The 24,611-nt window shown below is 39.1% G+C and overlaps 1 protein-coding gene across 2 annotated transcripts; it reads left to right on the top strand.

Annotated features, from left to right (window-relative positions):
- The first annotated feature begins 589 nt into the window (after positions 1-589).
- Positions 590-11,850, top strand: supt4h1 (SPT4 homolog, DSIF elongation factor subunit). 2 transcript variants are annotated; one of them, XM_078422356.1, is made up of 5 exons: positions 590-692; positions 2,963-3,069; positions 4,985-5,040; positions 8,842-8,856; positions 9,889-11,850. In XM_078422356.1, exons 1-5 carry the CDS (start codon positions 618-620, stop codon positions 9,954-9,956), a joined length of 321 nt encoding a protein of 106 aa, XP_078278482.1. In that variant the 5' UTR covers positions 590-617; the 3' UTR covers positions 9,957-11,850. The 2 variants fall into 2 exon arrangements, with proteins under 2 accessions (XP_078278482.1, XP_078278481.1); XM_078422355.1 differs by having other exon boundaries at positions 8,842-8,895; positions 9,889-11,842.
- Positions 11,851-24,611: the final 12,761 nt, after the last annotated feature.

Below are 24,611 nucleotides of genomic sequence, written 5' to 3'. Positions count from 1 at the left end.
CAAAAAGGTAACCATGAGAAAGGAAACAGGCCATTGTTAGCTGTTTGTAGGGTGAAAACGAGAATCTAGTGCGACTTGGGTGGGGGAGGTATAGAGAGGGAATGCCATGGTTACCTGAAGTGAGAGAAATCAATATCCATACCACTGGACTGTAAACTGCCCAAGCGAAATATGAGATGCTATTCCTCCAATTTGTGTTTAGCCTCACTAAACGAAACCTCTTCCATTAACACCAAAGGGACAACGGCGAGGAGGGAATTCTGCTTCCCATTCCTACACAGACCTTTCTGTGGGGGAGACCGAGGACAGAAAAGGTCTATGTTGGAATGGAAAGCAGCATTAAAGTTTCCAGCAACTGGGAGATCAGATAGGTTGAGGCGGGCTGAGCTTTTTTTTTTATTACTCCAGCTTTTTGTGTCTATCTTCGGTCTACAGTTCCTTCCTGCACTGCCTAATTGTATTCTCGTTTGGTCAGTCAATCCCAATCCCAAAGCCCAAGCAAAAAAACAGTAAATGTTCAAGGTAATGGGGCTTCATTGGGCAGTAAGTTCATTCTACGGAAGTGACGTTGAAACGTGGGACGGAAGTTTTGTTGCTGCACAGAGTATTTTCTGATCATGGCGGCGCTGCTGGAGACGGTCCCGAAGGATCTCAGGCATTTGCGAGCTTGTCTTCTGTGTGCATTGGTGAAGGTAAGTAAGTAAGTATTCGGCGACGAGTCCGAGGAGGTTACCGCATCGAGGTTGTGTGTTCACTTTATTTTGAGATAATTATGGGCTGATTCCGCGTTACACAGCGGAGTCTAAAAGGCCGAAGCTTGGGGTTTCAGTCGTTCTGACCGGCAATAGCACTCCGTTTAAAAAAAAAATCAATTTGCATGGAATGTGTTTTAGTCACAATATAAAAAAGCTAAAATATTTTCGGTGTTACAATAATCCTTCCCTGATTCTGCGGAGTTCGTGTTTTCACCCTGAAAATGACAGCATACAATTGGCATTGCTCTATCACGTATGTGTATAATAGAAGGGTTGTATATCTATAATAAAACTCTAATAGAATTTAGAAAGTGATGAGACAGAAAAGGCATTGACAGCCAAGAAAGAGAAAGTCCCCGCCCCCTCCCCCCCTTCTCATTTTTCACTATACTAACTTCGACATCCAGGGCGTCAGGGGTCATGGAGAGAAGGCAGGAGAATGGGGTTAGGAGGGAGAAATTGATCAGCCATGATTGAATGGCAGAGTAGACTTGATGGGCCGAATGGCCTAATTCTGCTCCTATCACTTATGACACCATACTTTGTCATTTCCACCAACTGCAATTGGATCCAGCACCAGCAGCATCTTTTAGATTTAGAGATACAGCGCGGAAACAGGCCCTTCGGCTCACCGGGTCCGAGCCACCCAGCGATCCCCGCACATTAACACTATCCTACACACACTAGGGACAATTTTTAAAAAACATTTGCCCAGCCAATTAACCTACATACCTGTACGTCTTTGGAGTGTGGGAGGAAACCGAAAATCTCGGAGAAAACCCACACAGGTCACAGGGAGAACGTACAAACTCCGTACAGACGGCGCCCATAGTCAGGATCGAACCTGAGTCTCCGGCGCTGCATTCGCTGTAAGGCAGCAACTCTACCGCTGCGCCACCGTGCCGCCCTTTCACACCCTATCCCTTTGTCTTCTGAAAGGGCTGATGTCTCCATGACACTTTGGTTCATTCATCCTCCCGAGTGCCTTCCCCTACAACTGCACTTGTTCCGGTGCCTCTGTTGCTACCATCCAGCCACTGAAGCTGCTTTTCCAGGCAAACCAATGATTTGCATACACCGCTCATCTACTGCATTTTTAAGAGGATATGGGAGGCATTATCTGCGCAGAGGGTGGTGGTATCTGGAATGAAATGCCAGAGTAAGTGGCAGAGGCAGATACAACTATGATATTTTGAAAAACATTTGGACAGGTAAGGGCAACACATTGGCACAGCGTTAGTGTTGCTGCCTTACATGCCAGAGACCCGGGTTTGATCCTGACTATGGCTGCTGTCTGTAAGGAGTTTGTACGTTCTTCCTGTGGCCACGTGGCTTTTTCCTGGGTGCTCAGGTTTCTTCCCACACTCCAACAACATACAGGTTTGGAGGTTAATTGGCTTTGGTAAGTTTGTAAATTGTCCCTAGTGTGTAGGATAGTGCTAGTGTGCGGGGATTACTGGTCAGCGTGGACTCAGTGCGCCAAAGGGCCTGTTTCTGGGCTGCATCTCTAAACTAAATATGTGGATAAGAAAAGTTGAAAGAGATATCAACCAAATACAGGCAGATGGCACCAGCTCAGAAAGACACCTTGGTTGGCAAGGATAACCATGACTGTGTTTAATGCGCACTTGGTGACTGCTTTGCAGAGCGCTTAAGCCCTGTTCAGAATGACCATTCTGAATTCCTGGTTGCATGCCATTTCAACTGCCCTCTCCATTCCTGCACTTATATGTCTGTCCTTGGCTTCTCCATTGCCAGGGTGAGAGCCAACTCAAAATGAAGAATCTACACCTTATATTCTGCATGGATTGTCTACAACCTAATATCAACAATGAATTTTCCAATTTCAAATAGCTCTTACCTCCTGTGTTCACCTCTCCCTCCTCATCTGCTTTAGCTCCTCCCATTTTTAACACTTCCTTTGAACACCTCTTCATCCCACCCCATGACCCATTTTCATCCCCTCCTCCCTCTTGTTTCATCCTTCTGCACCCTCGCACTTCTCTTCCCCACCCACTCTCAAAGAAAATATGATCCTGACTGCCCTTCATCTCTTCCCCTCTGCTTTAAATCCCTTTAAATTCAATTTGCATTATATTTCAAGAGAAGCTACGTCTTTAATTGCAGTCAAAAACCATGTTTAGTTTCAAAACCTAATGCTTGTGTTTGTATTTTTACTTTAACTCCTACTCCCAACTCCCTTGAAGACCATAGATCAGTTTGAATATGATGGTTGTGATAACTGCGATGCGTATCTGCAAATGAAGGGGAATCGAGAGATGGTGTATGACTGCACGAGTTCTTCTTTTGATGGGTGAGTTAACAACAATATATTTGAAAGGAAATTCTCGTGATTTGAAAGTGAGGTTTTTGGCGGGTGTGAATAATTTAAAAAAAATGATTACACTAAAGATCTCTCCTAATCAATTGCTGTGGTTGCATCAATTAAAGGAGTGTCCATTTTTTTTGTTGGTGAGAGGATGTAATTTTAGGTAGCCCTTGCCTCCTGGGGTCACTTTACACCCATTTGGGATGTGATCAACATCTTTCAGCAGCTACTGAATTATATTTTTTAATATTCAATTACAGACTTGATACTTGGATGTAATGTTGCATCTGAGCAGTTGTTTGGAGTGGAGCTGTTGATCTCTAAAGTTGGCTTTACTATAGACAATAGACAATAGGTGCAGGAGTAGGCCATTCGGCCCTTCGAGCCAGCACCGCCATTCAATGTGATCATGGCTGATCATTCTCAATCAGTACCCCGTTCCTGCTTTCTCCCCATACCCCCTGACTCCGCTATCCTTAAGAGCTCTATCTAGCTCTCTCTTGAATGTATTCAGAGAATTGGCCTCCACTGCCCTCTGAGGCAGAGAATTCCACAGATTCACAACTCTCTGACTGAAAAAGTTTTTCCTCATCTCTGTTCTAAATGGCCTACCCCTTATTCTTAAACTGTGGCCCCTGGTTCTGGACTCCCCCAACATTGGGAACATGTTTCCTGCCTCTAATGTGTCCAACCCCTTAATAATCTTATACGTTTCGATAAGATCCCCTCTCATCCGTCTAAATTCCAGTGTATACAAGCCTAGTCGCTCCAGTCTTTCAACATATGACAGTCCCGCCATTCCGGGAATTAACCTAGTAAACCTACGCTGCACGCCCTCAATAGCAAGAATATCCTTCCTCAAATTTGGAGACCAAAACTGCACACAGTACTCCAGGTGCGGTCTCACTAGGGCCATGTGGGGACACTGCCATGTCTTTGGCAAGGACAATTTAATCCTTGGTGTTAGTTTATCGAAATAAATACTGCTAAGTAAAAAAATAAGTCATTTTATAATGATGCTTTGGACTATTGGTAATTAATTATGAAGGCATGTTTGTTTATAATTTGGCAAGCTCTGACTTCTCACAGGTTTAGAGTATACTTTAAAAAAAGGATAAAGTAAAATAACGAACCCTGATCAACAGTGCAAGATGTCTGGGGCATTGGAATTAATTCTGGGACAAAGAAACCTGTTAAGCTGTTCAGGATAGTTGTTATACCACAATAAGAGCCAAAATGTTCACAGAGAAGTTGATTGTTATTGGTCGGTGGGTTGCTGGCAAGTTTCCAGCAGGATGAAATGTTTAGAGAATAAACGATGCAGCTTCTTCCCTTAACATTACAACGTACAAATAAGCTCCAAAATATATACACCCATTGAACTTTTTTGTTGCATATTATGGTGTTTACAGAGTATTATGATTGCATATCTGTTGTGCTGCTGCAGGTAAGAATTTGATTGTTCTGTTTCGGGAGATATGACAATAAAACACTCTTGACTCTTGATGCACACAGCATTGGTGGGGGTGTGTTGTAGGGTCAAACAATGTGAGAGTACTGAATGATTTAGAAATGAAGTTGATACAAAGGTGATAAGCTTCATTTATTATTGTTGCGTTCACTGAGACACAGGGAAAGGCTTTTGCTTGCTTGCTATCCAATCAAATAATATACATGAATACAACCAAGCCAAACACAAATATAGCAGGTTCAGCAAAGAGAAAAATTCCAGAGTGCCGAATAGTCAGCATTGTAGTGTAACAGTTCCAGAGAAAAAGTCCCATGCCAGCAATGAGGTCGTTTGGAAAATCGGGATTGTATCCCAGCTTATGGCAATACCATTTCACAGTCTGATAAGAGGGGAAGAATCTGTTCTTGACTGTAAATGTTTCCTTTTCAGGATCATAGCAATGATGAGTCCTGAAGACAGTTGGGTCTCTAAGTGGCAGAGGATCAGTAAGTTAAAAGCTGTTTCGGTGCATGTTGAAATATTTCTGCATTCTGTTTGTATTTGGACCATTTCAGATGGGAATATTGATGCAGCAGGTCAACACAAAATTATCCATATTGGTTATCTTGTGTTATGTAATTACTGAAATATTAAATGTTTGATTTTATCGAGATGCATTCATTATTGACTTATCAGTCTAATATAATATTTGGAGATGCAAGACTGCAGTTGTTGGAATCTTAAGCAAAATACTGCTGAAAAAAAGGCAGCATCTGTGGAGGGAAATGGACAGAGAATGTTTCAGGACCCTTCTTCAGATTGGGTAGTATTTGCTTTAACTCGTCAGCCCATTCAGTCAAAAATAAAGATCTTCTGCATTCTATCAAAATGCTGCAATATTCTGTGAAAACAAACAATTTAATGGTGTGATCTCTAAAATGAGTTAATTTAAAATATTGTCCATAGAAACCCTGTGAAACTTATTTTATGCTTCCAATCTTCAGCACTCACTGATAATTGGCTGTTCATGCTAAAAAAGAGAGATGTCATTCTTCATGGCTGTAAGTCTAGCCATTGGAACTTAAAATGAAGGATGTTTTTTGTTTGTTTATGTCATTTATTTCCCATTCTCCACATTGGGTTTCTTGGCATTTTCTGATTTTTGTTGTAGATTCTGCAGTTATTTTTATACCACAAAAGGAGTCCCCCAATATGCTGGTACTAGTCATGCAGCCTGGGAGAATAGGAACACTGTAATCATAACTTATGCAGCTTTCTCGTGTGCCACTTTTAACAGCTTTGGATATATCATGAATGCTAAACTTAACTTGCCATGCTTGTCCCGTCTTTTATTTTCATAACTACAACATTGGCAACATCCCCATCTTTTACAATGATAGCGGCCAAATACTCAGAATCTTGCCTTTGTGCTTTCTTTCTGCATACAGATTTTGGGTCCTGAATGGGGCCCTACTTTTTCTTTATTGTATTATTATTTTTGTACTCATAAAAATATATATTTTTTGTCAATATTTTCATATTCCCTCTGTTTTTCTAAATTTCCTTTTAATTTCACTCCTATATTTCTACAGAGGAGCTTGTATATCTGATTATGTTATATATGGTTATGTCATTACAGAACCCCTAGTTATGTTATGTCATTACATGTTATGTTAGTTCACTAGCTTTAACTGAACTCATTGAACAAATCACAAATTCTATAGATAAAAAGAAATATGCTGTTGGGGTATTCATTGATCTAAAAAAAGCATTCATTACAATAAATCATGAAATATTAATCAATAAATTGGAACTATATGGGATTAGGGGGTTGGCTTTAGAGTGGGTTAGAAGTTATTTAAAGAACAGGAAACAATTCGTGAAGATGGGAGAATATCAGTCTGGATGTTGGACATTGTGTGTGGAGTCCCCCAGGGGTCAGGTCAGTGTTGGATCCTAAACTCTTCATCATCTACATCAATGATATATGTAAATTATCAAAAATATTGAAATTCATCCTATTTGCTGATGACACTAACATTCTTGGTTCTGGTGAAAATTTACTGCAACTTTTGGACAGTGTCACCTCAGAATTTTGCAAAATTAAAAAATGGTTTGACATTAACAAATTATCACTAAACTTGAGCAAAACAAAAATTATGATATTTGGGAACAGTAAAATAAACAATCAAGCACAGGTACAGATAGAGGGTGTTAACATAGAAAGAGTAAATGAAACTAAATTCCTTGGGGTGATAATAGATGAAAAAATTTGCTTGAAATCTCACATTAAACATATCCACAGTAAAGTATCTAGAAGCATTTCAGTTCTGGCCAAAGCAAAACTTTTCCTAGATAACAAATCACTTTGCATTCTGTTCTGTTCACTAGTTTCACCTTATTTAAGTTACTGTATAGAGGTGTGGGGAAGTACATATATAAGTTCACTACAACCACTATTCATACTGCAAAAAAGAGCCATTAGAATAATTCATAATGTCGGTTTTTGTGAACACACCAACTCATTATTTATAAAGTCTAAAATAATCAAATTTTATGACATTGTGGAATATCAAACAGCTCAATTCATGTACAAAGTGAGAAACAATTTGCTACCAAGTAACTTACAGGAAATGTTTTATGAAAGAGAGGGGGGGTATAATTTAAGGGGAACATTAAATTTCAAGATTCGCAATACTCGAACAACAATGAAAAGATTTTCTATATCAATCAGTGGAGTAAAGCTATGGAACAGAATGAATGCGGAATTAAAACAATGTTCAAACATCATCTAGTTTAAAAACAAATATAAACACATGATTTTTTCTAGGTACAGTGAGGAGTGGGATTAACAGTCACCAGGGGTCTACATATAATAACACATTATTATTTAAATAAGTATATCTATATGAACATATAAGGGTGTATGAGTATTTTTGTATTAATATCTGACTTATTATACGGGTGGGTGACTATTTGTATTTATATTTTGTATGTAAATGGTCGGGTATATGTATATATATGTTTGGCCTAATGTATGTATATATATCAGATGTAGTTAATATAGACATTGTGTAAATAGGTATATTCATATGATTGTAGGGGTGAGTGAGTATATATGTAGTTATATATGTATTTTAGGTATTAGTTATTATAGACAATACTTGATAAATATTGATTAGGGAATGGGGGTAGGATTAAATAAGTTCACACTTCTTCCTACTCCTTTTCGCACATGTTAAGTAATGGATGAAATTCTTTGTATTTCTTCTGTTTTTTTTGTTTATTTTGTTTTTTAATTGATGTCTTTTAACATGTTCGAAATAAAATAAAATGAAATGAAATGAATTATAGAACCCCTGTGACTCGTGGTGTGCCTCAGGGATCAGTGATGGATGCTTTGCTGTTTGTGGTTTAAATCAGTAATAAATGAGAATGTACAAGACATGATTAGCAAGCTTGCAGATCTCACAAAACTGGGTGGCAATGTACATAGCAACGATAGTTATCAAAAATTGCAGCAGAGTCTCGATCGGTTGGTTAGGTGGGCTGCGGAATGGTTCATGCATTTTAATACAGGTACGTGCAATGTGTTGCAGTTTGGGACAAAACTAGAGCAGGGCCGACACGGTGAATGGCAGTGATCTGGAACTGCAGGTACATAGTTCCTTGAAAGTGGCGCAACAGGTAGATTGGGTGGTCAAGAAGGCTTTTGGCATGTTAGCCTACATCACTCAGAATATAGAGTATAGAAGTTGGGAAGTTATGTTGTTATAGAAGACAATGGTTTGGCCATATTTTGAATATTGTGTTCAGTTTTGGTCACCCTGTTATAGGAAATATATTTTTAAGCTGGAAAGGATGCAGAGTAGATTTACGAGGATGTTGCCAGCACTCGATGGTCTGAGCTATAGGGAGAGGTTGAGCAGGCTAGGACTTTATTCCTTGTAGCGCAGGAGGAAGAGGGATAATCTTATTGAAGCGTATAAGATCACGAGAGGAATTGATAGGGTAAGTGAGTCTTATACCCAGAGCAGGGGAATCAAGATCCAGAGGATATGGGTTTAAGGGGGAGGGGAAGATCTAATAGCCTGAGAGACAACTTTTTTAAGACTTTGAGTTTTGTCATCAACTAGCAGTTTGCAGTCGTTTTTTGCTAAATAATTTCCTCTTAAATTTGGCCTAAATCCCATTTTAAACACGTACTCCTATTTTATTATTGACCTTTTCCTTAACTCTGCATTTACCTGATTAGAATCTGATAGCCTAAATCTGTTGCTTACTGTTGTTGTTTTGTACTTTTTCAGGTAACTTCAAGCCAGGTATGTACGCAGTATCAGTGACAGGACGGTTACCCCAGGGTAAGATATTATAGCTGTAAGGTTACATTTCAGACATTGAAATCATTTTTGTTACTGTCTCAATCAATAAAATGTAAGTTGGAAAATTGATGAGTTTCTCACCAGCCATGTGATAAAAGCCAAACATTAACATTGGCAGTACATGAAACTTTATTGTCCCTCAATCATTTTTTTGCAGTCAACATATATTTCTTGTAGGCTACAACTAAAATACACTCATTCACTGATGCACTGTGGATATGAATTTCTAAATTGACAGTGAAATAGTTATTTGTGACAGCATGAGAGAATAATAATTTACTTATTTCATGGGTATTAGTAATAAACATTCACTAAGGAGACAGCCAGAGGAACAATTCTTTTGTGCAAGGTATACATAATGGATTGAAAAAAATTAGGTTAAAAATCAATTCGGTTTAAGTTTTACGGTTAGTAGTATTGACCTACGAGCTAAGTTTGCATGTGCATTTATATGAATGTGGCTTTGAAACTCATCACTTGGGACCCACGCTGCATCAGAGCATCAATGCAATAAATCTTGTGAGTTTGGGTGTGACGTTGAACAATCCCCACCCACAGAGCTAAATCGTCCTCTCAAAGCTGTTTGATTTGAATATTTCTGATATTTTGAACCATTGAAAAATCTATTAAAACTGAATAGATTCTAAACAACATAATCAAAATGAGAAAATGGAAAAACAAACATATAAAGAATTATAAGAGATTTTAATTAGATTTTAAAATGTAAATTTGTTAATACTTAATCCTCCAAGCATTCATCTTCGAAATGAATGAAGATGCTGCATCTGTAACTGTCCAATTTGGTGAAGCTCTTCATGCATATTCCTTAGTGTAAATATTGTGGAATTACTGACGTATTCAAAGGCTTGGCGTATGAGGGTGTAGAAATCCTGAGGTTACTGGCACTTGTGTGGAAAAGCAGCTAATATTTTATACTTTAACTTCAGTTTGGTTTACTGATCTGTTTTACAGGTATTGTGAGGGAACTGAAAAGTCGAGGTGTTATCTACAAATCGAGAGATACTGCTATCAAATCTTAATAGGCCAATTTGTACTTCCTATCGGGATGATGATCTCTACAATAGGATTCTTCTATTTGTAACTGGAATCATTTGTACTGATCTCAAAATGTTGTTATGTATCCTGTAATGTAGTATCCAGATTAGTTACGTTTATGGTCATACACCAGCAAAGTTGCAGAGTCTGAATTCTTCAAACATAATTCTCCTTGGTTAAGGTGAACTTTTATCTAAAGGTAACTAATAAAATAAAGCAGGAATACTTTAATGTGACTTTTGTGAGTGTTAGAATAAAGTACCAGTTATATACAAGCCAAGTATGAATGCAATATATTTGGATAATTAAGTGTAAAACACTTTTTCTTTGGGGGGAGTGAGGAAAAAATTAAGCATCCAATTTCTTTTTGAGCTAATAGAACAGCCAGCTAGGCTCTCCTTTAAGTCATACCGAAGCAGGGTTTTCTGTGATGTGCAATCCTGGTTCTCTAAGCGGCCTGTAATGCTGGAGGCAATACAAGTATGTTTGGAAATTACAGAAGTGACATCCAGATGTACGCACCACTGGAACTGATTGTATTTAAAATACGTGGAACACAAATTACTGATTTTAAATGCAACCTCCATAAAATCACCAATTTTCAGTTGTATTTATCTTTTATTGCACAGTGAATGGAAATGTGGCATTGCACAATTAATCTTTCTATGGTAGTCACAAAGATAGACACAAAAAGCTGGAGTAACTCAGCGGGACAGGCAGCATCTCTGGAGAGAAGGAATGGGTGATGTTTCGGGTCGAGACCCTTCTTCAAACTTCTATGAAGTTATGCCCTTCAGAATCTATCCTGATTTGCTCAAGTTGATGTTAGTCTTGGTAATGGACATTATGTTCTGTACCTCTACTACTGGTTTGACATTGAATAGTGCTGATTCATTAGATGGATGAAAGTCAGATGATAGTGAGCAGAGATTTCGCCAGACTCTGGTGAAATAGTGAGAAAGTAGCAGCGTGCAAAGCAATTTATTTGACTTGTACTGTAAAACACAAAATGAATTGCTCAGCTACCAATATTCTCGCACCATAAATTCAACGAGGCAAAAAAATGCATGATAACAGGTTTCAAATCAAATCTGCAAGTTAAAGCGTTCCATATTACATGATCTTAATACATTTTTTCTTGAAACTGATTTAATTTTCAGTGATTCATTGTTATTGAGGCTTTAATGATATTTTAATTAACCAAAATAATGCATTAAAAACTTTGAAAAACAAAGAAACCAGAAAAAAATGTGCTGTTTATGCCTTTCTGTTGACAAAATTGTAATTGTAATGTTTTTCAAACAAGTTCATCATTTATCTGAAGTAGTTTTGTGAATTTCGTCTCCAACATGTTTCCTGGACTTTAGAGATACAGCACAGAAGCAGGCCCTTCAGCTCACCAAGTCCACATTTGAAAACCAGATTTGGAGATTAATATGAAAAAAACAAGTTTTTATTTGTTAAAAAAATAAGACTTTTAATTATTAATGCTGTTGAGAATTGGCCAGAGTTGAAGCAATACTTTTGTTTAGCTAAGAACATTCAATGACAGCATGGAGATAGATTCTTTGTTATCCCACGTATTTCACTGGGTAAGCCTGACAACAAGCTCATCATCTCAATGTTAATTTGCATTTACATTATCATGAAAATATCCCTAGCTTAGCTCTTATGTGAGAATTGTTGGGGTTATACAGATGCATGGAATCTTCTGTTTCTGGTATATCTCCTTATAATACATGGCCCCTTATCTAAATCTGCTCATCCCCTGTAGTTACAGTGTCTTTAAGTTGGGTCTGTGGGGTGCCAAAGATAGTGATTAACTATTGCCATCTCCCCTTCTAATTGTAACTGGAATCATTTGTGTTGATCTCAAAATGTTGTTATGCACCCTGTAATGTATCCAAATCAGTTACATTTATGGTCATACTCCAGCGAAATTGCAGAGTTGAATTACGTCCATTAACCCTATTACAGAATATCATCTTAGCTGCAAACTGATCCGTGATATTTGATGTCAATTCTGTTGCACAGTGTTATTTCTTTGTTTTATTCCTATTGCAGTTTAACATTTTTTATCTCTCTTGCTAGCCAATAACCTCTTTGTTAAATCAAGATCTGAATGTTTTGTTGGTTTAATGCTTTAAAATGGAAAGATTTTACATAAATAATTAGGGGAATTGGATACAAAAGTTGAGAGTAGACGAGAGGTGGAGTGGGATAAACACGGCCTCCATTGGGTAGACATTCCAGTTCCAGCAAGGACGAATTATGATCCAGGATACTTGACACTCACATATTTGTAGTACATTAACATTGAAAATAGGTGCAGGAGGAGGTCATTCGGCCCTTCGAGCAAGCACCGCCATTCATTGTGATCATGGCTGCTCATCCACAATCAGTAACCTGTGCCCAACTTCTCCCCATGCCCCTTGATTCCGCCAGCCCCTAGAGCTCTATCTAACTCTCTTAAATTCATCCAGTGATTTGGCCTCCACTGCCCTCTATGGCAGAGAATTCCACAAATTCACAACTCTCTGGGTGAAAAAGTTCCTTCTCACCTCAGTTTTAAATGGCCTCCCCTTTATTCTAAGACTGTGGCCCCTGGTTCTGGATTTGCCCAACATTGGGAACATTTTTCCTGCATCTAGCTTGTCCAGTCCTTTTATAATTTTTTATGTCTCTATCAGATCCCCTCTCATCCATCTAAACTCCAGTGAATAGAAGCCTAGTCTTTTCAATCTTTCCTCATATGACAGTCCCGCCATCCCAGGGATCAATCTCATGACCCTACGCTGCACTGCCTCAATTACAAGGATGTCCTTCCTCAAATTAGGAGACCAAAACTGTAAACTGCACTCCAGATGTGGTCTTACCAGGGCCCTATACAACTGCAATTAAGGGTAACATTTAAGTATAACTTTAAGAAGTGGATGTTCTGTGGTATGAATTTTGATACATTACTTCACAGACATTGCCATCGATTGAGAGTTTATTGTTGTCAGCAAAAGGATACTTTGTTAATAACTTGTTATTTTCCTTAGCTAAAAATTGAAGTGCCTCTAGATACTATGTAATATACATTCAGAGATATAATTCCTATGCACAGACTCAAGGAACTTACATGAGAAAATGTAAGAAATCTGCACATTAATCCATTTTAAGCATTTCAATGATTTTGTGCTATAGGGGTGCTGTTTTAAATTTGGCACATGTGTTTTTGATGGTGCATACTTTCAGCACTTGGCTTTGTATTCCTTTCTTATTCTTCTGTTGGAAGTCGAAAGTAACTGCTGTTTATTACGAAACCAAAGACATTCTAATACAAGAAAGACACAGATTTCGGTCTCATTTACGGGAACTGTTGACAGTGCAGTTATAGAGTAAAAGCAGAATAGTAACGCTCAGTTTCCTCCAACGCCTGCTAAAATAGATGTCAAATGTCAAAGGCACATGCAGTATTGTGTTTGTCCACAATGGGGCATCATTAACCAAAAAATCATTCTGTGTAGGTGATAGTTCAGGCAGTTCCGGTTTTAATTTCTATATGCCTGATGCTGAGCACTATGTTGCTGGACATTTTATTATGAGATTACTGATATACTGTCATATGCTGGGTACTAAAATAGTTTATAACCTGGTTAGATTTGTAACACACTGTTTTGGCAAATATCCTGAATTTCACAAGACTATGCAAATTTAATTTACCTGGTCTATATATGGATATTCTGTCCTCCAGTACAGCTACACTTAGGGGCTTAAAGACCATTCGTACCAATGTTTTCTGCCCTTTATTGTTCCTTTTCATCATCCAAACTGAATATACATCCTGATATACTGAGCCCGTAACCTTTTTCTTGTCCTAATGCTGTATTGTCAGTGTTTCCTCTACTATTATATTCTGCCAATCGTTTCAAAATCTTAAGTGATCTGAACTGTTCTGTTCACATTCTTGGACACATTTCAATTCAGTTTCAGTAATGACCATTTGATCAATTCAATCTATTTCTAGTTGTACCACAATGTTTTTGACATCTTCAATTTAAGGGGCTTTTGGATAGGTGCCAGAATATGCAGGGAATGGAGGGTTATGGATCAAATGCAGGCAGAGGAGATTAGTTTTTTTAACTTGGTATGTTCGGCATAGATATTGCAGGTTGAAGGGCCTGTGCTGTACACTTCTACGTTCTGTGTTCATCTAGTTTAAATGAATTCTTCAAGCAGTCAGATAAATTCCTCTACTTTAACCCCAGCTGTTGCTGTGCAGTTATCATTGTGTGGTCTATTCAGTTCTATCACACACTACTTGCTTACCATTACCCATCTAACTGCACTGCGCTATTTTTGTTTCCTAAATTTGTAAATTTCCCCTCACCTGGACCTACCCTGCGAGAGAAAAGCAAGAGTAATGGAAAGGAAATGGTAGTGAAACTGCAACGGAGACGCCCATTTTCTGCCAGGCCTCTGCATTATCAGATTATGCAAACATCAGTAAATTAAAAAACATCTCCGCATTCACAAAAAATCCTGCACCGCCAACATGCCTCTCACTAACCATCACATTAACTGATATAAAAGCCAGCAGTAAGAGCACATGCAAATCTGGTTTTATATCATCAGTCATGATAAAATCTGTATTAAAAATAAACATATACTTTACTACATATAATAAACACAATACTTTTGTGCCTGTTTTGCATGCCTTTTTCTTTCTGTTCCTAGGTGGTTCTGGTTTAGAAGGCATTGACTGTCAGCAGCTCTGACCTGGAAAAACAAGCATTAACTGCAATTCTTCTCTGAGACTACTGCAGTTTAGGCTGACAGGGATCAGCAGTGCACTGTTCTAGGGTGAGAGCATACCTGATGTCATTCTGAGAGAGGTCAGCATGTCCTTGGCCATGGCAACACCTCAGCAATGTAGGTGCTTTGGTGGAGAGTGGAATAACGGATTGCGATAAACCAATGAGAATATCTTTGAACAGTAATGTAAAAACATGGCAGCACCAGATTGAGCTTGCCAGGCTGCAGATTGAGCAACCCATTGTGGAATTCAGACATTTAATGACATTGATTTTACAGTATTGGAAGCTGGGACCTTATGGTGCCTTCCACAGATGTACTCCTGATGATGGCCTCCCAGTCTATGTCGGAATGAAAGAACCAAGTTGCAGCTGCACACCTGTCTCTTGACCATGCAAGGCTTATGGGCAGCCTTATGTAAGCACCTGTCTGTTGTCCTCTTGTCTAGGCTGGATCGTCAAATTTTTTATATATGTCCTCTGTAGTTGAAGTAAACTGAGCAGTACCTCCAGGACCTGAACTCTTCTTCAAACATTACCCCTGGTTACTGCCATAAATACCTTTTCAATCTTACAAGTGGTCCTTCAGATCGAGGATGACTTGCGCCATTTCAGTTCTGTGGGTTCTGAGGTGACTGATGAAGCTGATGTGGGAACATATGGACCAGGAAATGCCTGATGGGGTGAGGGATGGCTTGTTTGTAAGGTGGTGTCATTTACACCTGGTATCTTACCACATGCCTTCAATCTGAGTCTCAAAACTATGGCTGAGATGGTGGCCAGAAATATACGATTGAGCGACCATGGCTTTTCAGTTTCTTCTCTCTATTTTTCCTCCAACGGGTAAATAAACTCTTTGGGTTATTAGGCCATTGTGATTAAAAGCTACGAGGAATTATGGGTGAGATAAAGCAAATGAATTGAAGAGTTGATAGCTTAATCGGAAGAATCAGAGTACTCGATAATGCAAAGGCCACAGGACGAGGCAACATCCCAGCTATAGTACAAAAGACCTGTGCTTCAGAACTCGCTACCTACTCTAGCTAAGCCACTCCAGCACAGTTACACATTGGCATCTATCCAACAATACAGAATATTCTTGGATAGATGGGACATCTGTTAACAAAAAAGCATGATAAATTCAATCTGACTAATTATCATCCAATCAATCCACTCTCAATTATCAGAAAGGTGACAAATGCTGTTGCGACTGTGCTATTATGAAGTTCTTCCTTATAAGTTAATTAGCCATTTATCCCATTTGTTTGTTTGGTTAGCTCATCACCACCCATAATAGAAAATAACCACCCTCCCCTACAGAAAATTCCACATGCTCTTGTGCAGTAAGATTTTACAAGCTTATCAGCAATCTTTTGGAAATTAATATATACCACAACCTTTTTTTTCTATGTCTACCTTGATTGTTACGTCTTGAAAGACCTTGAAGATATTTATCAAATTAGATTGTTCATTAAAACACGTGAAATGTGCTTAATTATTAATTTCTATATAGCTTGTTATTGTTTCCTTTAAACTAGATTTCAGCATTTGCCCTATGATAGAGGTAACTAACAAATTTCTATCACCTTTCCTGAATAGGGCTGTTACATTTGCAGTCTTTCAGTCTGTTGGGAAGTTCTGAGAATTTTGGAAGATGAAAACCCAGTGCAATCGCTATCTTTGAAACTTCTCTCTTTAAGACTTGGGTGCAGATCATGCGGTCTATGGGACTTTTCAGTCTCTAATCTCATTAGGTCACTTTGCACTTTTTCTCTAGCACCAATGATTGACTTATGGTCCTCACTGCCTCACAGTCCTCGTCTGGTTCCCTGATAGGCTGATTGATAGCTAAAGATGCGTGGGCCCAAGCAATACCTCTGACCAACAGTCAGCTTATCAGAGAACCTCTTTGCCTGAGTTCATCTGTTACTCATCCTGATTTGTCCTGTTTTTTTCCTTTGCTTCCAGTTTTCCCCCCACTCTTTCCACCACGATTAATCTGAAGAAGGGTCCCGCCCTGAAACATCACCTATCCATTTTCTCTAGGGATGCTGCCTGACCCGCTGAGTTACTCCAGCATTTTGTGTCCGTCTTGGGTATAAACCAGCATCTGCAGTTCCTTTTTAGTACAACTTAAACTTCTAGGCCAGTATCATATTCTACCATAATGTTTATCTCATACTTCAGTAACAGTGCTACTCCACGTCCTTTTCCTTTCTACCCATTGTTTTGACATATCTAGCAGCGCGGCTCACATTGCCACCAGTGTATCTCCAATAGCTATCAAATTTTACTAATTTATATCTTTTTGTGACATCAATCCACCTGTTTTGTAATGAATGTTCAGTTAATTCAGGCACCTTTTTTGTCATTTTACCGGGCAGCACTATCGCCAGTGGCCTGGTCTGATCCTGGCCTGTGCAGCCTGTGTGGAGTTTGTGCATGCTCCTTGCGACCACTTGAGTTTTCCTCACACATCCCAAAGGCACGCTGGGAGGTAAACTGGCTAAATTAGATCAAGTATAGATGCATGATGGGAGAATCAGAGTAGTTTTTGGAGACGTGTTGGAATTTTGGAGGGGGGAATGGGATTTATGGGAACGTTGTGAGAGTTAGCACAGACTTGATGGGCTTATTGGCTTTGTTCTGAGTTGAGGGAATTATCAAAGATATTACTACTTCTCACCATGACTGACATCATGTCCGCCAGTGGATAATAAGAAAATAATGGTCTCCCTCTTCTGTTCCATTTTTGAGCATTTCACGGTATGTATATATTTTTCTAAAATCCTTCATCCACAATGCACCAGGCTTTTAAGAAGAGCAGTCTGCATTTATATACTGTATTAATAATTACCTAAAAAGTTGAAAATACTCTGTAGGTCAGGCACCATCTGCAGAGAGAGAAAAAGAGTCAATGTTTCCTATTGAATAGTTATAATAATCTAATTCTAATAGTTCTAAGAAAGATGTTTAACCTGAAATGTTAACTCAGTTAATCTCTCCACAGATGCTTTCTGACTTGCTGAATATTTCCAACACTTACGTTTTTATTTCAGATTCCAGGCATCTGCAGTATATTCCATTTAGTTACCTTGAAGTGATGCCAGCTGTCCACAATTTGGCCAGCCAATAGATGAAACAATTACAATTGCTCTAGTTTAAGAGCACCATCAGATAGCCTCTTTAATCCTTCTTTGGCTGTGTAGGTATCATGGTTGGTTTGCCTCCCAAAATTAGTGTAAAAAAGGGAATTTAGGGCAAACTAAATTGATACATCTCATACATCTTTATTTATTCATTCAAATGATATCAGCATCACTGGTAATTTGGCCATATACTGTTCAATCATAATTAGCATTAACTTAAAGAGTTATAGAGTCAACCGAATGGTAGATCTCGACTCGCACTTAGACCAGGGTGGATAAAGATGGCAGATTATTTTCTCATTTTCTGAATCTTGTCGTGGAAGTACAGTACATTTAGCAGTTAAGTAAAACTACAAGCTTCCTTTTTCTCTACAAACACATAAATTTCTTCTCAGTCAGATTGGTTCTATTTTTTTTCTGTATCTGAAAATAAAATGCATGAATCCTCAGATGTGAAATGCAGTTCCTGCTCTCTTCGATGCTACATGTGATGTTGAATTAAATTACTTGGCTTGATGATAGCAGGCACTATCAAGAGCTGCTTACCCATTCAGTTTTGGTAGTCTGTCTTTTACTGTCCTATTGCTTCCTTTCCACAGTGCATAGATTTATTTGGTCTTCGCTGCCAAGGGAGATTTGTATGAATTCTGAAAAGTTTTTAGCAAGTTCAAGCAGGAAACTGTTAGTGATACAGTGTGGAAACAGGCCCTTCAGCCCAACTTGCCCAAACCGGCCAACAATGTCCCAGCTATACTAGTCCCACTTGCCTGCGCTTGGTCCTTATCCCATCAAACCTGTCCTTTCTATGCACCTATCTAACTTTCTTAAATGATGGGATAGTCCCAGCCTCAGCGACCTCCTCTGGCAGCTTGTTCCATACACCCACCACCCTTTGTGTGAAAAAGTTTCCCCTCGGATTCCTATTAAATCTTTTGCCCTTCACCTTGAACCAATGTCCTCTATGTCCTCGATTCCCCTACTCTGGGCAAGAGACTCTGTGCATCTACCTGATCTATTCCTCTCATGATTTTTGTACACCTCTATAAGAAATCCCCTCATCCTCCTGTGCTCCATGCAATAGAGACCCAGTCTATTCAACCTCTCCCTATAGCTCACACCTTCTAGTCCTAGCAACATCCTCGTAAATCTTTTCTGAACCCTTTCATGCTTGACAATATTTTTCCCATAGCATGGTGCCCAGAACTGAACACAATATTCTAAATGATGTCTCACCAACATCTTATACAACTGCAACATGACCTCCCAACTTCTATGCTCAATACTCTGACTGATGAAGGCCAAAATGCCAAAAGCCTTTTTTGAAGCCTTATCTATCTGCGCCTCGAACTTCAAGGAACCATGCACCTGTACTAGATCACTTTGCTCTACAACACTACCCAGAGGCCTAACATTTACTGTGTAGGTCCTACGCTTGTTCGATGTCCTAAAATGCAACACCTCACACTTCTCTGTATTAAATTCCATCAACCATTCCTCAGCCCACCTGGCCAATCGATCCAGATCCTGCTGCAATCTTTCACAACCATCTTCACTATCTGCAAAACTACTCACTTTTGTAATATCAGCAAACTTGCTAATCTTGCCCTGTATGTTCTCATCCAAATCATTGATGTAGATGACAAACAGTAAAGGACCCTGCACCGAACCCTGAGGCACACCACTAGTCACAGGCCTCTAGTCCGAGAAGCAACCTTCCACCATCACCATCTGCTTCCTTCCATGGAGCCAACCATGCGATCTAACCTTCCAGAGCAGCCTACCATGCGGAACCTTGTCGAATGCCTTACTGAAATCCATGTACACAACATCTACAGCTCTGCCCTCATTGACCTTTTAGGTCACGTCTTCAAAAGAATCAATCAGATTTGTGAGACACGACCTCCCACGTACAAAACCATGCTGACTATCCCTAATCAGACCTTGCCCATCCAAATGTCTGTATAACCTATCCCTCAGAATACTCTCTAGTAACTTTCCAACTACAGATGTTAAGCTCACCGGCCTACAGGTCCCAGCATTTTCCCTGCAACCCTTCTTGAAAAGAGGCGCAACATTTGCCACCCTCCAGTCTTCCGGCACTTCTCCTGTATTTGAGAACGACTCATAAATTTCAACCAGGGCTCCCGCAATTTCCTCTCTAGTTTCCCACAATGTCCTCGGATATATCTGATCAGGTCCTGGAGATTTGTCTACCTTCATACACGATAGTACCTTCAGTACTTCTTCGACAGTAACACTGACTGCTCTCAAGACACTTCCATTGACTGCCCCAAGTTCCTCCGTCCTACTGTCTTTCTCCTCGGTAAATGCAGAGGAGAAATACTCATTGAGGACCTTGCCCATCTCCTGTGGCTCTACACAGAGGTGATTGCTTTAATTCCTGAGATGTCTCACTCTCTCTAGTTATCCTTTTCCACCTTATGTATTTATAATATCTTTTGGGATTGGCCTTAATGCTATTCGCCAGAGCTATCTCCTGGCCCCTTTTTGCCCTTCTGATCAAAGAATAATCAAAGAATGGCTCAGCATTTCGCATCACTATATTCATTATATCACCATAGTTCTGACCAGTACAGCCCATGTTGGTTATATTACCAAAGTTATGGATGAGCATCCTGAGGAATGCTATGTTAACAATAAACTAAACCTACGGTCCATTTCCTCAAGGTACATTTCACTTGCTCCGCCAACCATTAGCAACTAGTTCTAGATTGCTTCAGCATGCAATTTTGTTTTGGCATGCAGCTATTTAAAAAAAAAAGGTAAATAAATTACTTAGAAGACCTTCTTGCAGAGCTTGCAAAAGAAAGGAAGTTGCAGAATATCCATTTCCACATCAGCATCCAGGCCCCTGGTTTTAACACCCTGGCACAAGTAGCTACCGTCTGGAGGCTCTTGGGAAGTAGAATTGTGCAATCACTTCATCTGAAAAACATTTTCAATCTTTTGTGCCACTTTAAAAAAAAAAAATGCATATAGGGGTTCTTTCTCCACAATGAGCAATCTTGAAAGTTGGGGCTTTGCTCTTGACGCCACTGTTCTCTTAGGTGCTACCACCACTTATTGACTGACCTTGATGCTGCGGGTAGATAACGCATCTCACCTATGTCAGTGGAAAGTTTGCAAAAATACCACAAACTGCTGAAAAGCAGTATTCAGGCATTGGCTCAGCCAATAACTGCTCACCAGCAATGGGCTGGTTCACCACACTCACAGGAACATTTCAGTGTTTTGATGCTGGCAAGGATTTGCTTCACTGCTGCACTTTTGTCATAAAAACCAATGTACTGATATGCTGACTTGATGAGAACGTTTTCCAAAGTTCCTGGTATTTATTTTCGGGTTTGCAATTTCAGTACAAAATACATTTTGCAATGCTGTACTCAATTTTATCTTCCCTCCCTGCGAGCCATTTTATGTAAAATTGAATGACTATTTTTTGTGTCTCCATAGTTGCCGCCTCAACACTCTTCAGCAGTGGCTAAAGTAAAATTTCTGGAAAGGATACACAAATATCTTGTGTAAAATATACAAAACCCTTGCAACCACTGAACGCGCTGACAAGTTACTTATATTATCTTTGCCCCTTCCTAATGCACAAAGTCCATCAGACTCAGACTATAGGAAGAAGAGATATATATTTGAAGCAGTGGGCCTGTAATCTTCAACCTGTGCTTACTGATTTACATTAAGCTCCAAATTTAAAATGCTTATCCTTTTGGAATAGTTCAGCCTGGCCTCACCAGTCCCTTTATCCGTCTCCTTGTACTTGCTGGCCCTTCTGGAAGCATTCCTCCAATGCTAGACATGTGCATTCTTGGCATTCTTTGCCCTACTATCAGCCTTCAGATGTCTGTGTTCCAAGCTCTGTAAACTCATTTAATCCCTCTGCTCCTCCACAACTCCCTTCTCTAAGATGTTCCTTAAAATATGCTCTTTATCCAAGCATTTGATCTCCAGCCGCATTTGATCTCTTTTGCTAATTTCTGTCTCATTATTTTCCTTTAAACATTTGGGACATGTTATTGTGTTCATTAGTGATAGGAACAGAATTAGGGCATTTGGCCCACCAAGTCTACTCTGCCATTCAATCATGGCTGATCTATCTCTCCCTCCTAACCCTATTCTCCTGACCTTCTCCTCATAACCCCTGACACTCGTACTAATCAAAATGCTGTAAATGCTTTAGTGTTAAAATGCTGTAGAAAAAAATGCTGTGTTCTATTTCCCTCGATGTACTTTTTTTTGTAATTTATTTCTATTTTCTTAAGAACTTGAATGTGTTCTCTTTCTATTTTTTCCCCCATATTCTAGTTTTTAGTGTCCTGCATTGGACCATTCTTCATAGTTCTAATTGCCACAAAATCTTCACCTCATGAATAATTCATTTCCCACTAATATCTTCATTATTGGCCCAGTTATTGACACGTTTAAGTCCTTTCTAACAGTTGTTATTCAACTCATCCAGAAATTCCTGATTTTCTCTACTTCAGCACTATTTAATTCCGAGGCAGGAAAACATAAATGTAACTCTTTTACCTGAGGCCATTTTTAATTCTCTTAGGCTTAAAGCTGTTTAATGTGACCCAGTTGTTTCCCTTATTTAACTATATCAAGAGCAATCCTTTCAATCTTCTGCTGCTTCAATTTCCCCCCCTTGCATATATTGTAACTTATTCACTTCTCCAACTGCAAGAACTTTATTTTAACAGTTTAATCTTTCCAAAGTCAGATTTGATTTGGTTATTGTGCTTTGCAGATGTCTTTTTCCTTTCATCAAGGAATGAAAATTGTAAAGAAATATTGTCCCTTTAAAACAAAGGAGTTACAACTTTAGTCCCTTTTTCAACCTGCCTGATGGCAGCACATTCACCAAGTTGAGAGAGGTCTACAGGTAAGTGGCATACCATAGTATATAATATAGCGGGATGACCTGGCTGTACTCCAGATCGAGCGGAGCATGTACAGTATCTCACAGCACAACACAGACCATTATAACTATTTAGATTACCCTTTGCTTTATGGTTATTTCTTCCAAACCAAACATTAAAATATTAAAGCAGGAATCAGACTGCAATTGCTTTCAGATGTCTGTGAAGATTCAAATGGATAGTCTACTGAAGAGTTAGATGGTGTTTTGATACAAGTGTGCATGGCATATCCACTGGAAAGAGCTGCTTAGTATAACATATGTGCTCTGTTATTGCTCAGTACTTTACATGGTGCATGCAGTTGAATCCACATTGAACTTTATACTAGTCTGCCAATGTTGGTGTAGGTTGATGTGGGTGGATAGGATACTATTGCGTGCTGTAGCTTGTAAACTTTCTTTGGTGCTGTGAGCAATTTCTCTCTTTAGGTGAGGTGTAATATTCCATGACAAAGCTATTGTTGTCCATGCTTGTGGAAGATTGCGATCTTTTCATCTCGTACATGACCATCAATGCACTAATTTCATTCCTCCTCCACAGCAGCTATATTTATGTCAACGTATCACCTCAGGAAATGTGAAGAAGAGGATTACTTCACTGATGCTGTGTGAAATTCGAATAATTTCACAATGAAAATACAATAATCTTTTACAGGAAACACCACTATGTTGAAAAAAGAAATGACATGGTCCAATGTGGAATATTACACCACATTATTATTTCTACATGGTATTTAGGTATCGCTGGCAAGATCATCATTTATTGCTCATTCTTAATTGCTCTCAGAAAGTAGTGGTGATCTGTGTTTTTGTCTTGCTGTAGTGCCTATATTGAAGACACTCCCACGGTGCTGTTAAGTTGGAATTTCCAAAACCAAGGAAACTATAAAGCGAGAGTGATATATAAAGTCAGGATAAAGTCAGTGATATATAAAGTCAACATTGTTACCACTGCAGTTGATGCCATTCCTATGAGCCAATGATAAAAGTTATAGGTTGGGGAAACATTATCAAAGAGAACTTGGCATGCTGCAGCAATGCATCTTGCAGATAACACACATTACAGCCACTGTGCATGATTCAGGCTATTAAAGAGAGGAGCTGTGTTAATATTGTTGAATGTCTTGGATTCTTTCCTGTTGCTAATCATCAGTGCTTGGCACTTGTATGGCATGAATAATGCTTGCAATTTCTGACCTGGGTACAGTACATTGACAAGGTCATGTTGCATGTGGGCACAGACCATTGCATTATCTGAAGTAATGCGAATGAAACTGACCTGTGATATCTATTGAGACAATATTTGATCAAGTAGTAGTGATCAGTCAACAAAGTCTAAGCAATGCAGCACATTCTCTACAGCTGAAAATGGGTCTCCATGGCTGCCATGGCTTGGACTCAGATTATTTCCTTACATGAGCCCCTTGGATTTGACATTACATATGTCAAGTTCAGACAACATTGAAACTGCAATGTCCACATAATTTGTTAATATTCTTGTAATCAGATTCTTTGCAATAGTTCTCCAATCTACCAAACAGCCTGAAGATTCATTTCTTCCTGTTTCCAGCACCAAATGGTCCAATTTATTGAATTGCATCAGAATTTGAAGTTCAACATCTGATAGCTTTTTTTTTAACCATGTGGCTGGCTTGGATGTTATTTACTGTTAATCAGTCCCCGAGTGGAACATGAAAGCTCTGCCTCGATGAGTCACATTGAGTCCTATAACTGACTGTG

This window comes from Rhinoraja longicauda, chromosome 26 (genome assembly GCF_053455715.1).
Source record: "Rhinoraja longicauda isolate Sanriku21f chromosome 26, sRhiLon1.1, whole genome shotgun sequence".
In the NCBI taxonomy this organism is placed as follows: domain Eukaryota; kingdom Metazoa; phylum Chordata; class Chondrichthyes; order Rajiformes; family Arhynchobatidae; genus Rhinoraja; species Rhinoraja longicauda.
This window is presented reverse-complemented; position numbering and strand designations above follow the sequence as displayed.

Bases quoted from the DNA above. Each gene is read 5' to 3' on its own strand.
- supt4h1 (XM_078422355.1), top strand. From the start codon at position 618: ATGGCGGCGCTGCTGGAGACGGTCCCGAAGGATCTCAGGCATTTGCGA. The intron at 3,070-4,984 runs GTGAGTTAACAA...TTTCCTTTTCAG, and splicing joins ACGAGTTCTTCTTTTGATGG to GATCATAGCAATGATGAGTC. The intron at 8,896-9,888 runs GTAAGATATTAT...TCTGTTTTACAG, and splicing joins GACAGGACGGTTACCCCAGG to GTATTGTGAGGGAACTGAAA.